Here is a 17,041-nt window from a genome sequence, read left to right as displayed (position 1 = left end):
CCTGCTCCAGCCTCACCAGCCTGGGAACACGCAAGCCGTCTGCACCCCAGGCCCTTTGGCCTGGCTGCAGCCTCTGCCGGCCACTCTTCCCCTGGACAGTCCCCTTGCTCCCTCCCTCCCCTGTGTCAGGGCTTTGTCCCAGGGTCACCTTCGCCCCACACCCTTTGTGAAAGTGTACCCTGCTAGCCACTCACCCTCATGCCCTTTCCCTGCCTCGTCTTTCTTTCCAGCACGTGGCACCACCATATATCTCCCTCATCTGTCTTGTTCCTTAGCTGCCCCTCCTCCTAGAAACATCAGCTCCACGAGGGCAGGGATTTCTGTTAGTCTTCCTCTGTTTTACCCTGAGGGCCTATAACAGTATGTGGCACGGAATAGGGGCTCAGCAGGTATCTCGTGAACGAGTGAATGGCTCGGGGTATTCTCCTGCCTCGACAACCATCAACTCCCCCTCCACCCCCTACAGCCCCAGCTCTCTCCCCACATCCCCGCCTGTGGTTTGCTCAGTACCCACAGCCCGTCCTAACACTCACAGTTGGCCTCTATTCCTTGCTGCTCATGCACCCTCCACGGCATCCCCTGCGCCCAGGACAGAGTCCAAGCTCCACAGTCTCCCACCTGCTCTGCCCCAGCTCCCTTCCGTCCCAAACCCTTCATGCCGACCAAAGTCGCCTGACCGATTCTCTGAGGCAGATCTTTGTACAAACTGTTCCCTTTGCCCAAATTCTCTCTTCTTCCCTTAGCTGTCTGGAAAACTCCTACTCATCCTTAAAAACCCCACTCTGGGACCTTCCTCCCCTCTCACAAGAAAATCACTGCTTCCTTCTCCAGGCATGAACAGGACCCTGTCTGTCCCCCCATCAAGCCACCCCCCACCCCTACCATGCTCCGACATCATCTACACGTCGTTTCTCCCTGGGTCTGAGCCCCCTGAGTCAGGAACTGCTAGTGACACCTAGCACTTTGAAAGTATGACCTTAGTGGTCCTTGCAGCCACTCAGAGAGGAAGGTTCCAATATTAATCCCATTTCACAGATGGGAAAACGGAGGCCCAGAGAGGTAAAGACACTTGCCCTGGTGGCACGCCTGAGACTTAAACCCGGCCCATGGCTCCAAGACTTGTGTATCCTGCCTCCCTTACATCAGCACACATCAAACTACATCTCTTTGAATTGAATGTAACCATTTTATGCCTCTAGAGGCTCAAGCTCCACTCAGAGTCCAGCACTCAGGTCAGAGCACAGCTCTGCAGGCCCCCCGGCCCCCACTGTCCAGATGCACAAGCCAAGGCTACTGTCAGGACTGAGGCAGGCAGGCAGGGGAGGACACTAAGCATCCAGCATCCTGGAGGTGTTCCCAACACTGGGTGCACACAGCAGGGGCTCCCCTGGCCTCTCAGGCTGCAGCAGAGATGGGGTGCCAGCCGGGTCTGAACCCCAGCTTTCCCCAGTCCCAGCCCCGGCAGGAAGCACGGCTCCTCAATTTAAGCCAAGCCTCAAATCCCATTCTGGGAGACACAGGAGCGGTTGCAGATGGCACGAGGCCCAGGGACCGCCCCACTTAAGCAATCACAGGGTGAGGAGCTTGGGGGTCTTACCCAGGAAAGATGGGAAATAGGTTTATCTATGTTAAAAAAAAAAAAAAAGGGCTGGAGGTGGAGAGACGTGTCCTCGCACATTTAAAACAATGTTTTGGAAAATAAGAGAAACGCCTTCCCTCCCCCCACAACCTCTTGAATCCCTCTCCCCCGAGAATTCCCATTTTAAATGGATGTGCAGGCTCATAACACCGGCGAGCAAGGTCCCTGGGCCTCCTTCGAGCACCCTCAAAGGAGTGGGGAGATGCCACAAAGCCTGGCACCCATCAGTGCAGTCTGTCCTCCGGCAATTAGGCCGTGCTTCCCTCTGCCTTCTTCGCTTCTTTCCCGTTAAGGGCTTGCTGGTCCCAGACACAACCACCCTGGGGTCCCTGTGTTTGTGGGGTGGGGGTAAGGGGGGGAGGGGGAGAAGGAAGTTGGGCCACAGATGGCAAGATGAAATTCAAGATTACCAGGGGGGTCTCCTGGGTGCCAGGCCCCACCCCAGTCTTTTCTAATCGTCACTGCAGTCTCGGAAGGGCGGGCTTTCCTTGGGTGCCTTTTATCAACAAGGAAACTGAGGTTCTGAGCCAGCCATGCAGGAAGTAAGAGCCGGGTCTGTCGGGGACAATTCAAGCACTTTCTGCACCTCCAAGACCCAGAACTGGATCCGCAGCATGAAGCTGGCTGTTCTCCAAATCCTGGGGACACTCAGATCAGATGCAGGTCAGGCTGGGTCTGTCCTTCCTTCCAGCCTGGGTGGAGCCCCCTGGGTTCTCAGAGGTGGGGGGGGCTGTGGTACCGAACACGATGACAAGAGCCTTGATGAGGGACGGGATTGTCCCCTGGGGACGGTCCCAGCACAGGGGTGAGCGTCTGGGAAGCCCCAGGGGAGATCCTGTCCCTATCCAGGCTGCTCTGCCCCCACAGAAGGGGATTCCAGGGACCTCTGGGATGTCAGACCGCCAGCGAGCCACCCACCGGCCAGTGCAGGACCCACTCTGCCGACCCACGGACCCTGCCACCTCTTGGCCACTCCTGAGGCAGCCCCTCCCCCCATGGAGGCCTCTTTGCATCTGGAAAAAGATGCTGCTGACAGTTTTCAGAGCTGGCTTGAGAAACCCTCTGAATGTCGGCTGTGTGGCCACGGGCAAGTTACTTAACCTCTCTGGGCCTCAGTTTCTCCCTGTGCACCTCGGGGTGAGGATAGGGCCGACCGTGCAGGGCCACAGGGAGGAATTAAAGGGTTAGCCCGATGCCTGGCACACAGTCAGCTCCTTCTGAAAAGTAACCATTATCCTGAGTTCTGAGGCCAGGAGCACAGAGGCTGCAAACCCACGCCCTCCACCCCATCCCATGTCCATGAAGAGGCCTGGGGTCACAGGGCCTGGAGGGCTGGACTCCCTGCTCCAGACGCTCCTCCGCGCCCGCCCTGCCAGAGCCACTTCTGGAGCTCAGCCTCGTTCGGGTCCCAATCCTGCATTTGCCCACAGCCCCCCAGCCCCAACTCCCCACACATAGCGCCTCACCCTATACACACACACACACACACACACACACTCTGTTGGTCCACCTCCACCTGCAGCCCCATGCCCCGAATGAGGAGAAAAGCCAAAGTCACCAGGGACATGGCTGATGAAGGGGAAGAAAAGTGGAGCAAGGTGGACAGTCACAGAAAGGCCAGGAGAGAACCCAGAGACACGGGGACAGAGCAGGAGAGAGGACAGGAGGCCAGAGGGGGATCAGAGAGACGCAGGGAGGAGACAGGACCAGACCAAGAGGGACCGCGAGAGACCCAGAAGAGACAGAGGCGGAGAGAAGAGCCGGAGTTGGAGACTCAGACAAAGACATGGAGAGGTGGAGACTCGGGAGCCGGCCAGGGCAGGGCACCGAGTCACACAGCGCGGATTCCCTGACGGAGACCCCAGAACAGAGAGGAAGGTGGAGCCGGGGGAACAGGGCGGGGAGGGGGCCCCGCGGCCGCCGCCCTCCAGCTGGACCCAGGGCCAGCCCTAGCCCCGGGGCCCCGTACCTTTGGGCCGTCGCCTCACCACGCCCAGCCGCCACTTGAGTGACACGGCTAGCATCGCGCTGCCTGCCCTGGGCCCGGGGCCCCGCAGCCCAGCCGCTCCGCGCTCCTCCGCGCTTCTCCGCGCGGCTTGCGCTTCTGGCAAAGGCTGGGCACTCCCTGCTCCTCCCTCCCCGGTTGCTAAAATAGATAATCCTCCCCGGAGCCGGCAGCGGTGCCATCAGTGAGGTCCTTCCTCCCCCGCAGCCCGGCCTGGAGAGTGCGGCTCCTGGGGGCAGGGAGAGGGGGGAGACCCCCGACATCGGAGCAAACCTTCACCGCCCCACCGGCTCCTCTATCCTCCCAAAGCGCTGACCTTGCCTGCTCACCCCATCTTTTGCCCAAATCTACCAATCCCCCTCCCTCTTTCCCCAGGTGGGGGGTCTGTTTGATGCCCCCAGGCCTTTGCACTCCCTGGAATGTTCCTCCACTCCTAGATGTCTCTGCCCAGGGAGGTTTGCTTAGAGATCCCCACCCGCCTGCTGGGCCCCAGTAATGCTTTGCATACTAGGTTGAGATTGTCTACCCCCTCCAAGCCTGGGAGCCCCTCCAGACAAGGACAGGGTCCTCTCATCCTGCATCTCCTGAGGTCAGCATAGGCATCTCACAGCCATGGGTGTCGAATGCTGAGTCTGAGGCCCCACCGCCTCACTCCCAGCTGCTACCCTTAGCCAGGTTTGTAACACTGAGCAATAAGAGAATCCCCACCGAACTGGCTGGGGTGAGGGCGGGGCGCGTGGTGCTGATGGAGACCTGTGAGAGCTCCAGGCATTCAGCAAGAGCTCAACAGATGCATCTGGTGTCCCTTCCTGTCTCACACACAGCTAGCCTCCTCGCTAACCACCCCAGCACTACACTTGGAGCCAGGCAGAAGGGCAGCAGGGGGCTCAGGGTCACAGAACAGATGCATGGCAGAGATGGGACGGACGCGGCTCCTGCTTCCTCCAACCTTTCTGCAAACCACTGAGGCCGCCACGATGAATCAGGCCACGGAACACCTTCACAGGGAGGGCCAGATGCCCTCTTGGGAATCACGAGCTAAGTTGCTTCAGTCCTATCTGACTCTGCAACCCCACAGACTGAAGCCCGCTAGGCTCCTCTGTCCATGGATTTCCCAGGCAAGAATACTGGCATGGGTAGTCATTCCCTTCTCCAGGGGATCTTCCCGACCTGGGGATCAAACCCGCTTCTCTGGCGTCTCCTGCACTGGCAGGCGGATTCTTAACCACTACAGCCTCCTGGGAAGCCCCCACTATGGATGGAGCGCAGGGCAATTATTCTGAGTCAACAGACCCTGCAGCTAACAGAGGCGACTCACCCAGTGAGACACTGATGCCCTCCTCAGTGATCCCCCGTCCTTCAGATCCCACCCAGGAGTGTCCACTCGGCTCTGTCACGCCTTAATGCCTCCCTGAAGCTTAGAGATCAGCCAGTTTTGACAGAAAGCAGGCCGCAGACTCAGAGCGTGCCCCCTCCTCCGCCCCAGTGTGGGTTCCAGCCCAGTGCACTGGGAGGCTCTTGCTGGTGGTCTCGGGGAAGCCCTATGGGGGCGACTCAGTGAGGCCAGCATGCCTGGGTCCTTTCTACTGCATCTGGTGGGGTCTCCCTCCCTTCATCCTGAAGGCAAGGGTGGCAGGGGCCGCTCAGGGCAGCCTGGCTAGATGGAAGCAAGCACGTGAGGGGATCACACAGCTGCTTCCTGAGACACAGGGCAGGGTATACGGCGCCCCCATCTCAGATCGACCCACTCCACCGCAAGGCTGCCCACAGGCAGGGAGGCCCAGCCTCCAGCCAAACAGCAAGTCTCTGGCAGAGCTGTGCAGAGTCAGGTGAGAAAAGAGAGCTCCAGCCTCAGAGGATGGGCAGGCCCAGGTTTGAATCCTGACTCAGGGTGCACCCCACTGAGAGCCTCAGTGGGTTTATCTCCCAACTCACCCCAAGCTCAAAGTACCATGGGTTGCCCCCATCGAGAGGGGCATGGACTCCACTCAGAAGTCACTGGGGCCCAGCCACTCGCAGTCGATTGGGAGGCAGCTCCCTGGGTGTCAGAGGGCCCAGGTCCTGGAGCCGTGTCAGGCGTCACCCCAGGAGCTGAGTGAGGAGCACGTGGTCCCTGCCCTCTGAGAGCGCCCAACCCAGGAAGACGCTCTTCACCCGGAGTCTGCCTATCGGAACCCTGGGGACAGGACTCTGCTCTATGTGGTGATCCCACAAGTTGGATCTGTACACTGCAGATGCTCAACACCTCTCACCACGCACAGTCCAACTTCTCCTCTAGACCACAAGCTCTCGGAGAGCTGGTGTCGGCCTGGACGACTGCTCTTTCTGCCTCCTGCTCCTTCTTCCTCCAGCAGTGTCACCCCACTTTTCAGGGGGGCTGCTCCTCCCCTGCACTCAGCCTGGGTGGAGGTTGCCCCCCTACCCCCCGCAAGCTCCTGGAGGGCCCTTGACCCAGAGCCCGCTAACCAGCACTCTCCTAGCCCGGCCACAGTGATGAGCTCAGGGGTGAGCACACGACCCATCCTGGGACCTGATCAAAGTCCTGGGAAGGGGAATTCTGTCTATTGCAGGGTGTGCGGGGAAGTGGAGTCATGCTGGAGTCGCTGGTGGCCACCGTGACGCCAAAATGGAAACGGGAGCCGTGAAACTGATCCAGCCCCGATGATGACGTGCCTGACGTCAGTAATATCCCTTTTCTGTTACTTTAGCCAATACATTCCCTTCTTGGCTTAAGCGAGTTTGGGTTGAATCTTTGGTGACTTGGACTCCACCCAGTGCCTTCCTCATTCAGCTTCCAGGGCAGAACAGGGACTTGGCCAACACTGACTGAATGAATGAACAAGTGAACAGAACACAGATTGACATGCTCCCCAAACTCTGCCTTCAGTGGTCACCCTGAAACCTAGACTCGAGCTGAAGGAGGTCGAAACTGGATGATGGGTTCCTCGCTGGCTCAGGAGTCCCCAGACTGGCAGGAGTGGAAAAGGGACACTGGGGCGTTCTGGTTTCTGGCCATCGAGAACTTGTGTGTTATCTGAGCGGCTCCTGTCAGGTGCCCCCTTCCCCAAATTTTCACAGGGCTCCTTCTGCAGAAACGGTAGCTTGAGGGAGAGTGTGGGAGAGCGCAGGAGCCCCTAAAGGAGATGAGACCAACGGTGAAAGGGCAGATCAGGGGGCTTCCTGGTGGCTCAGTGGTAAAGAATGCCTGCCAATGTAAGGGACACAGGTTTGATCCCTGGCCCAGGAAGATCCCACATGCCTCAGAGCAACTACGCCCACACGCCACAACCACTGAGCCTGTGCGCCTCAGCTACTGAAGCCTAAACGCTATACAGCCCATGCTCTGCAACAAGAGAAGCCACTGCAAAGAGAAGCCCGCACACCCCAACTAGAGAAGAGCCTGCACAGCAACGAAGACCTGGCCCAGCCAAAAACAACTAACTAAATAAATTTCTAAAAAAAATTAGCAGATCAGCCCAGGTGGGGAGCCAGGGGGCCGGAGTCCAGGTTCCAGCCATCTGGGGCTACAGGGTGGCCCCAAGCAAGTCCCTCCTGTTCTCTGGCCTCTTGGGCTGGAGTCCACGGTCCTCCCTAGGCTCACCCTCCCTGTGAGTCCCACTTCCTCTCCCCCAAAGCCCAGAGACGTTCCTCCCATCACCTAAGGTCACACAGCCACTGAGGCAGCCAGGTCAGGATTTGAACACAGGGCCACCTGATTTCCCTTAAAAATGAGCTAACAGACCCCCAAGAGATGGGCTCAGAGAAGGAAACCAACTACAGAGGGATCCAGGCTGGGCTCCACCCTGGATTCTGCTTTTTCATCCCTGCCTCAGCCTCACAAAGCCCCAGAGGCAGCGGGTTGCCGTCACCCCCACCTGCTTTACCCCCACCCGCTTCCCTGAGCAAATTAACATCTCATCAGATATGCCTTTAATCTTCTCAGCCCGACCCTTTCTTCCCTGTGGGGCAAGTGGTGTGACATTTCTGCTGCCCAGCTCTGCTGATCTAAATAAGACAGAGGCCCCCAGGCTCTGCAGGCAACGTGGGGGGGCGGGGGGGGGGGCGGGGGCGGGGGCCGGTGGCCAGAACCCTCTTAACTGCTTCTCCAGGCTGGTGGAGGGAGGAAGTGAAGTGAAAAGTGAAAGTGTTGGTTGTTCAGTCATGTCCAGCTCTTTGAGATCCCACGGAGTATAACCCATCAGGCTCCTCTGTCCATGGGATTCTCCAGGCAAGAATACTGGAGTGGGTTGCCATGCCCTCCTCCAGGGGATCTTCCCAACCCACGGGTTGAACCCAGGTCTCCCACACTTCAGGCAGATTCTTTACCATCTGAGTCACCAGGGCGGAGGGAGAGGACAGTGGCTATCCATCCATCCATCCATTCACTCTTTCAACCAGCGTTCTATTAAGCACCTTCTGAATGCCAAGCCGGGAGGTCCAGCCACCATCGGAACCAGTCTTCACCGCACTATCATTCTAGCGGGAAGGCAGAGTAAACGTCCCAGGATGTTAGAATAGAAGGCGAAAAATGCTAGAAATGAATGGAGCAGGGTGAGGGGTATGTGAGCACAGAGGGAGATGTTGCCAGTTCTAAAGAGAGTGGTCTCCTCAGAACCCAGACTGTGGTCTCTAAATACCTTCTCCCAGGAAAAGGGTCCCCAGGGCTCCTCAGAGAAGAGGCTGATTCCAGGACCGGTGCAAGACGAGCCCGGCACATCTCGTGCTGCTGTAAAGTAAGGACAGGCTTGTGGCAGCGCTCGTGGTGAAGAACCTGCCTGCCAATGGAGGAGACATAGGAGATACAGCTTGGAACCCTGGGTCGGGGAAGATCCCCTGGAGGAGGGCATGGCAACCCACTCCAGTATTCTTGCCTGGAGAATCCCATGGACCTGGGGAACCTGGCGGGCTACAGTCATAGGTTCACAAGGAGTTGGACACGACTGAAGCGACTTCACACACACACACACATGGCCATGCTTGAAGGCTAGTAGGGAGGGCTGAAAGGACACAGGAGCCAGTTTGAAGGGCTCCCACCAGCCACATGTGGGCCAAGCTGAGCATCGGACAGAACAATGACTGCAAAACTGCAAAAATCCGTGTGTTCACGCTTCTCAAAAGAAAGAAAAGCCTCCTCAGTTCCTTTCGAGGGACTCAAGGCAACAACTGATTATCCTATGAACAGAAGATGCAGGTAAAGAATGAAGCATTTATCCCTTCTTTCTGTATGAACGGTACTCGAAAGGAACCAAATAAGGGACGTCATTCTTTACAGAAGAACCACTGCAAATGGGTGCAGAAGAGACAACAGAACCGGAAAGCCGCCTTTTTGCAGCCCTAGTGAAATCAGGGATCCGGCGCTGGGCATCAAGGGAGGGCAGGACAGGACTGGTGACAACAGGGTCAGGAAGACACGCCTGCGCCCCTGAAGTGATCTTAGCGTCACCAAAAGTGGAACATTCTGGCACGCGGGCCTCTTGATAGCACGTGGAAGGAAGCCCACAGCACCACCTGCTTTGCCTGCAAAATCAGACCTGAAAGAGGAGAGTGAAAAAGCTGGCTTAAAACTCCACATTCAAAAAAGCGAAGATCACGGCATCTGGTCCCATCTCTTCACGACAAATAGAAGGGGTAAAAGTGGAAACAGTGACAGATTTTATTTTCTTGAGCTCCAAAATCACTGCGGATGGTGACTGCAGAAATGAAAGTAAAAGACACTTGCTCCCTGGAAGGAAAGCTATGGCAAACCTAGACAGCGTATTAAAAAGCAAAGACATCACTTTGCTGACAAAGGTCCATATAGTCACTATGGCTTTTCCAGTAGTCATATATGGATGTGAGAGCTGGACCAAAAGGCTGAGTGCCAAAGAATTGATGCTTTCGAACTGTGGTGTTGGAGAAGGCTCTTGAGAGTCCCTTGGACTGCAAGGAGATCCAACCTGTCCATCCTAAAGGAGACCAGTCCTGAATATTCATTGGAAGGACTGATGCTGAAGCTGAAGCTCCAATCTTTTGGCCACCTGATGCAAACAGCTGACTCACTGGAAAAGACACTGAAGCTGGGAAGATTGAGGAGGGCAAGAGGAGAAGGGAACGACAGAGGATGAGATGGTTGGATGGCCTCACCGACTCAACAGACATGAGTTTAAGCAAACTCCAGGAGATAGTGGGGGACAGGGAAGCCTGGCATGCTGCCTGGGGTCGCAAAGAGCTGGACATGACTGAGCAACTGAACAACAAGATCCAAATCTCAGTCAATAGAAAGTACACAGACTGAAGAATGTATTAATGACACCATGAGGCCGTTCCACAGGACAAATGACCCAGTTTTGCCAACACATAATTACAGTGAAAAAAAAAAGACGGAAAGGCACTGTGAAAGATTAAAAGAGACTTGAGAGACTGACAACCAAATGCGATTCGAAGATCCTGGTTGGACCCTGATTTGAATAAACCAAGTGTGAAAAGACATTTGGGAGGTGAAGAGGGGAAACGGCACAAGGACTGAACAGGAGACGATGTGAAGAAATTCTGTTGGGTTGATGCTGTTATTTTAATTATATATAAGAAAAGGACTTTGTTGGAGATACAGATGAAACAAACAAACAAAAAAAGCTGAAGATCTGCCCCTAAAATGCCTCGGGGGTATTCCTGTGCTATCAGTGCCATTTAGAAGTAAATGAAACACTGAAATGTAAAATAAAAAGAAGTGGGGGTTCACAAGGGCTTCACTGGTGGCTCAGATGGTAAAGAATCTGCCTGCAAGGCAGAAGACCCAGATTTGATCCCTGGGTCGGGAAGATCCCCTGGAGAAGGAAATGGCGATCCGCTCCAGCACTCTTGCCTGGAAAATCCCATGGACGGAGGAGCCTGATAGGCTACAGTCCATGGGGTCCCAAAGAGTCGGACAAGACTGAGCGACTTCACTTTCACTTTTCACTTTAGTCAGGGCACGGATTTTCAGAGAGGGACAGAGTGTTCCAGCATCACACAGCTTCCAAGCAGCAGGGGAGAGGTTCCAACACAACCCAGCCGACGGCCTTCTCCCCGACCCTCTGCCGTCCACCCTCATCAGACCCACTCTGGGCCAGAAGCAGCCCCACGGGGGACTCAAAGCCCACCAGGCGAGCAGCTTATCCATCTGATGGCTCCGCGACTTTCCTGAGTCAAGGAAGAGAGCGCCATCAAGCATTTTCTGAGTGGGCCGGGGCGGCTGTCCGACAGGTGTGCCAACAGGGCCACCTGCCAGGAAACAGGTGGCATGCCTGTTAATAGTCCTGGCACTGCCCTCACAGCGCAATGATTAGGAGCAGACGCCTGGGCAGGACATTAACGAGCATGCAGATTAAGTCGTGGGGTGCTTGGGCAGAGGTGATGGAGATGCTGCATTTATGGTCAGTCCCATGAGCCACCAGGGCTCCCCCACCAGCACCCATGCCTTCCCCAGCCTGACCTCCAGGGCTCCTCCCCAGGCGTGTCCACTGAGTCCCCGGGAGGGGACAGCCTGGGGGCAGCTTTAGCGGCCAAAGCACTGGGTTCAAGTCCCGCCCTCCCCTCATCCATGTAGTGGTAATCCCATCATCCAGGTACACGGCCTCAAGAAATAACGCAGGTCTGGGGCCAGTCAGGGCTTCCCTGGTGGCTCAGACGGTAAAGAATCTGCCTGCAATGCAGGAGACCCGGGTTCGATCCCTGGGTCGGGAAGATCCCCTGGAGAAGGAAATGGCAACGCACTCCAGTATTCTTGTCTGAAGAATCCCATGGACAGAGGAGCCTGGCGGGCTACAGTCCATGAGGTCACAAAGAGTCGGACACGACTGCAGCAACTTAGCCTGGGCCAGTCAGGGTGCTGTGAAAGGGACCTCCCTTATTATTACCTGCCAGGTGTCTGCTTTCAGACTATACCTTGTTTGAAAAATCTGAATAAAACCAAAGTTTTAATTGGACTCTGCACAAGATACTCCCCTTGGATGGCAAGATCAAGCCAGTCAATCCTAAGGGAAATCAAGCCTGAATACTCATTGGAAGGACTGATGCTGAAGCTCCAATACTTTGGCCACCTGATACGAAGAACTGACTCCTTGGAAAAGACTCTGATGCTCGGAGAGATTGAAGGCAAAAGGAGAAGAAGGCGGCAGAGGATGAGATCGTTGGATGGCATCACCGATTCAATGGACATAAACTTGGTTGAACTCCGGGAGATAGTGAAGGACAGGGCAGCCTGGCGTGCTGCAGTCCATGGGGTCGCAAAGTCGGACACAACTGAGAGACTGAACAACAGCAGCCAAGACCTCCCCAGCCTCTGCACACAGCAACCCTCCCCATGAGCCCATGATGTGCAGCTAAGATTAGTCCCAGATACCCGGTGGAGAGCTAGGCAAAGGGCTGGGGGGTGGGGGGGTGCAGCTCTGAGCCTGAACCTCACAAGCAGGCTCCAAGCCAACCCTCTTCCAAACACAGACGCCTCTGTCGTGGTCCCTGCGGGAGCGTGTGGGCAGGTGTGATTAAAGACAGCAAATGTGGCAAAATGAGGGCTTGGGCTACATAGCCGGCGCCTTCTTGCCATGTCCTCATGTCGGGGGAAGAACAAGGGACTCTCTGGGATCTCTTTTATTTATTTCTTTTAAAATTTTATTTATTTATTAGCCTCACTGCATGCCATGTGGTATCTTAGTTCCCCAACCTGGGATCAAACCTGTGCCCCCTGCATTGCAAGCCCAGACTCTTAGCCTCGCTGCCCTTCCCACCGTATGCCCCTCCCTGTGACCGTACCTGCGGGCGGGCAGCCCAGGGCGGGGCCCTCCGGGGTTGTGAGAGCCCTGCCTCCCCTCGGCCACCGCGGGGGCACCACCTGGCATTTCGGGAGGGTGGGGAGGTTCATCCGGGTCTGTGTGTCTGCTTTCAGTGGCCCCGAGGCTGCAGGTGGATGACATCATGGCCTGGGGGAGCCCGTGGGAGGCCCCAGGAGGCAGCCACATCCAAGCATCACCCTTCCTGGGGTGGCCTGCAGGTCTGTATCCCCCAGCCTGGCACACAGAAGACCGGGAGCCCCCACAGAGGGGTACAGGGGCTTGTACCCATCCACCCATCACTGGCATGGTCTGTGCGTTTCACCCCAAACCCCCGACCTCAAGCACACAGGAAGGAGGGGGCTGGAGGTCACAGAGCTCATTAGTGGCAGCTTCAGACCGAATGCTTGCGCTACACGCTGTCTCTTGGCAGCATCGGACTCTGTGGCCCCCCCAGACTGTAGCCTGCCAGGCTCCTCTGTCCATGAATTCAGGCAAGGATACTGCAGTGGGTTGCCATTCCCTTCTCCAGGGGATCTTCGTGATCCAGAGATCCGAACCCACATCTCCTGCATTGGCAGGCGGATTCTTTACCACTGAGTCACCTGGGAAGACTGAATGCTTGTATTCCCCCCAAATTCTTATGTTAAATACCTAACACCCAAGGTGACGGTATTAGGAAGTAGGGCCTTCAGGGGGTGATTGTGGTCAATGGGATCAGTGCTCTTATAAAAGAGACTCCAGGGACTTGCCTGGTGGTCCAGTGGCTAAGAGTCTGGGCTTGCAATGCAGCGGGCACAGGTTTGATCCCAGGTTGGGGAACTAAGATCCCACATGGCATGCAGTGAGGCTAATAAATAAATAAAATTTTAAAAGAAAGAAATAAAAGAGATCCCAGAGAGTCCCTTGTTCTTCCCCCGACATGAGGACATGGCAAGAAGGCGCCGGCTATGGAAGCGGGCCCTCCCCGGAGCCTGATCTTGGACTTCCGGCCTCTAGAACTGTGAGAAATACATTTCTGTTGTTCGTAAGCTACCCAGGCAGCGTATTTCATTACAGCAGCCAGAATGGACTAAGACAGTGGGGCCAGAAATACCAAGCCCTATTACCCACGCCACCACCCCCCCAACCCCATGCAGGCAGTAACCACACACTCCAGCAACACCCAGGGATGGCCCTGGTGGGGGGGGCGGGCCCAGATAAAGAAATGGTGAGTGCGTCCCAAGGGAGCCCTCTGGGCTGTCCACAGAGAGACTGGCCCAGCCAGGGTGACCTCTCTCTGCCCACTTGTCCTCAGGGCAGAGGTATCAGTAATCTGAGCAAAGTCTTGGGGCTCTGGCCACTTGAACAAGCCACCACCGCGTGGGAAACAGGGCCCAGGACTGTAGGAAGCCAGGTGATGGCCCACGGGGGCACAGAGCTGCCCCCAGGACAGGGACACGGAGTCACACAACATGGGGGAAGGGGTAATCAGCCACAAGGGCACACTCTTGGAACCCTGGAGCTCCAGCGTGCTGGTTCCAGGACCACAAAGCACTCACCGTGGGACCACGCCTCGCTGGGACCTGACCACAGGCCACCGGGCAGCAAGGGACCATGTCTGAGTTACAGGCACAGAAACCATGGCAGCGAGGGAACCCCAAGCCACAGGTCATCAGACTTAGGGCAAGGATAAGGCCAAGGAGGGCCCCGTGGGGCCCTGGGCCAGGTCCAAAGGCACAGCGGGAATTACTGGTTTCTTGCCAAGCAGACTGGGTCTCCCAAAAGTTCCGTTCCATAGCCCTGAGTCCCCCACGCTTGCCCTCAGTCCCCCCAGACTCCTCTTCCCAAGGCAGTCCTGTAGCTACCGTGTGACCCAGGACAAGTTCCTGCCTGCCCTGGGCCTATTTCCCCACGGTAAAGTTAGGGGGATGGCCCTTTCTGAGGATCTGTTCACCACCAATAATCTATGAAATGACCATCACTCGTCTCTCCTTCCTGAGAAGCTTCCGTGGTTCCCAAAGGACCTCACTTGAATGAATGGACAAGGCACCCTCCTGAAGTCTGACCATCCTGCTCCTCTGGGCTCCCCTCCTGGATCCCGGCCTCTGCTCTCTGTCCTCCAGCTTTTGTCCTTCGTTAACTGCACAGCCCCCTCCTCGGAAGGCCTCCTCTCCACCTCCTGACGTCCCCTATTCACGGATCACCTCCCCCAGGAAGCCCTCCCTGGCTCCTCCAGCCCTGGATAACGTCTCTCTTCACACTGCTGGACCAACCGGACAGTCCTCAGCACCCGTCACTCCCTCCCCCAGCTCTGTTCAGCTGCCAGCGTTGCTCCTTAGACAGCAGTGGCAGCCTCCTCCCTGGTCTCCCTGCTTTCCCTTCCCTTCCCTACCCTTCCTAAGCCACCTTCTACCTGCCCACCTTGAGGCAGTCAGAAATCAGATCTCATCTTTCCCCTGTTTATATCCTCCCATGACTCCCAGGGTGCTAGCTGAAACCCAAATTCCTCCACAGGCCAAGGCCCCCTGTGACCTCTGGCCTCATCTCCTTCCACTCTCTTCACACTGACTCTAATGCCCACCCAGGCCCTCAACCACAGGGCCTTTGCACCCATTGTGCCCTCTGCCGGAATATCCCCCACCCCACCTCCACACCTGCTGTCTGCACAGCTCCGTCCCTCCCTCTCCCCTTTAGGTCCTCTTTCAAAAATCACCTCCTCCATCTCCTGAAGGTGATTCCTGGGTGGTTCAGACGGTAATGAATCTGCCTGCAATGAGGGAGACCCAGGTTCGATCCTTGGGCATGGCAACCTAGTCCAGTGTTCTTGCCTGGAGAATCCCACGGACAGAGGAGCCTGGCGGGCTGCAGTCCACGGGGTTGGACTGAGAGTCCAGAGAGTTGGACACGACCAAGTGATTCACACGTTCACTTTCATCTACTGAAAGGTGCAGATCCCACCCCCCGGCACCCCTACTCCCTTCCTTTTTTAATTTTTTTCCCTCAGCATTTATCATCTGACAAGCCACTCTGTACTGGTATCTCTTATTTATCGTCTGTCTCCCACACTAGAATGGCAGCTCCACTAGGGCAGGGTGCGTGTCCCAGCACACAGTAGGCGCTCAACGATACGTTCAGTGAGGGACTCGAGGCACGCCCAGCCCGGAGGTGCTTTCCCGCTCTCTGCCGACCCGAGGCCCCCTGGGCTCCCAGGGACTGGACGGGGGGCGATGCATCCTCTCAGTCCCTCTCCCAGGTTGGTGCGGGTATTTGCACAAGGTCACCGAGCCACAAGGACAGACCTGGGATTCGAATCCAGGACCCTCAGTTCCAAGCTCTCTTTCGATCAGTTCCTGGGCACTGAAAAACTCTGCAAGGAGGAAGAAGGAGGCCCCTCGAGAGGAATCCTGGAGCCAGTGATTCAGAGTCCCCTGCCTCCGCGTGGGTTCCAGCCGAGGGAGGCGGCCAGCCACCGCGAGGACATTAAGTGCCAGGCCCCTCCCTGGGGACATGCCAGCCTCGGGGCTGCAGATCACGTGGTGTCCTGGGAATCCGGGCAGAGAGCAAGAGGTTAGGAGTGAGGGCACCTCGCTCCTGGAGCTGCTGGGGCCTCTTCTCTGCCTGAGGCTCAGGCAGCAGCGTCAACGAGAGGAAGAATAAGGAGCACAACAGCAGTGATAGCCCAGCGGCACTTATGCCCAGACCTCATGCGTTCCCAGCAGTCATTCACTCTCTTGCTGAAGACATGCTGAGCAGCGCTCATGCTCAGGCAATGAATAAAGCTTGTACGCTCTAGGAGACACATACAAGAAGGCGGACAGAGACGCAGTCTAACGTAGGCGGAAAGAAGCACATAGAAGAAAAATGAGAGTCGGGTGAGCGGACTGTGTAGGGGGAGGCGGCCTCTCTGAGCAAGTCTTCATACGCAGGAAGGAAGCGGGGGACCCAGCCGGGCCGATCGCTGAGTGAGGCAGAGGCGGCAGCCAGTGCAAAGGCCCTGAGGCAGGACGGCACCTGGCGTGTCTGTGGACCAGGAAGGGAACCCATGTGGTTAGAAGCTCAGTGAGTGAGGAACTAGCTGTCTCAGGATGTCAGAGGTCACAGGGCAGACCACAGAAGGCTGGGTCTGTAGGGGGGGAGTAGGGGCCACGGGAACAGGCACTGTGGCAATGGGTGAAGGCGGGGAGGAGGCTTTAAGGACAAAGGTATCTGATGTTCAACTGGGAGATGTGTGAGTTTGTACAATGAGACCCTCTCCATTGCCTCTTCCTGGCCAGCATCTTAGTCAAGACTGCCACCCTACATCAGTCTCCAGGGCTTACTGTGTCCCAGCCTGAACTCAGATGGGCCTCATGGGGGCAGAGACCACCCCTGTGGGCAGGGATGTGATCCCTACCCTGAGGCAGCAGAAGCCGAAGGTCAGAACCAGGACCTGGGGGTTCGGGGTGGCCGCCCTGGGTGTACGGAAAGCTTGGAGGGTATTTGGACCACCTGGGGTCAGGAATGGAGGTGTTGCGGCAATTGCAGCCTCAGCCAGACCGAGAGTGGAGCCATGTAAAGTGCAGCCTGTGGACCCAGGCCTGCCCTTGAATTAATTCTCGATGGACAACGACAGAAAAGTTCAGAAACAAT

General features: G+C 56.7%; 1 protein-coding gene across 5 annotated transcripts in view; it reads right to left on the bottom strand.

Moving 5' to 3' along the window:
• GRIP2 (glutamate receptor interacting protein 2) overlaps positions 1-17,041 on the bottom strand; it is a 103,769-nt gene that overhangs the window by 58,663 nt on the left and 28,065 nt on the right. For 4 of the 5 annotated variants that reach the window (XM_044933606.2, XM_044933607.2, XM_044933608.2 and 1 more), the window contains exon 1: positions 3,609-3,730. The exons of the other annotated variant lie outside the window; for it this stretch is intronic. In XM_044933606.2, the coding sequence (XP_044789541.2) occupies positions 3,609-3,663 (55 nt within the window). In that variant the 5' untranslated portion in view covers positions 3,664-3,730. Of the gene's footprint in view, positions 1-3,608; positions 3,731-17,041 lie in introns of those variants that run through there. 5 annotated transcript variants of the gene reach the window in all.

Source organism: Bubalus bubalis, chromosome 21 (assembly GCF_019923935.1).
Source record: "Bubalus bubalis isolate 160015118507 breed Murrah chromosome 21, NDDB_SH_1, whole genome shotgun sequence".
Classification (NCBI taxonomy): domain Eukaryota; kingdom Metazoa; phylum Chordata; class Mammalia; order Artiodactyla; family Bovidae; genus Bubalus; species Bubalus bubalis.
This window is presented reverse-complemented; position numbering and strand designations above follow the sequence as displayed.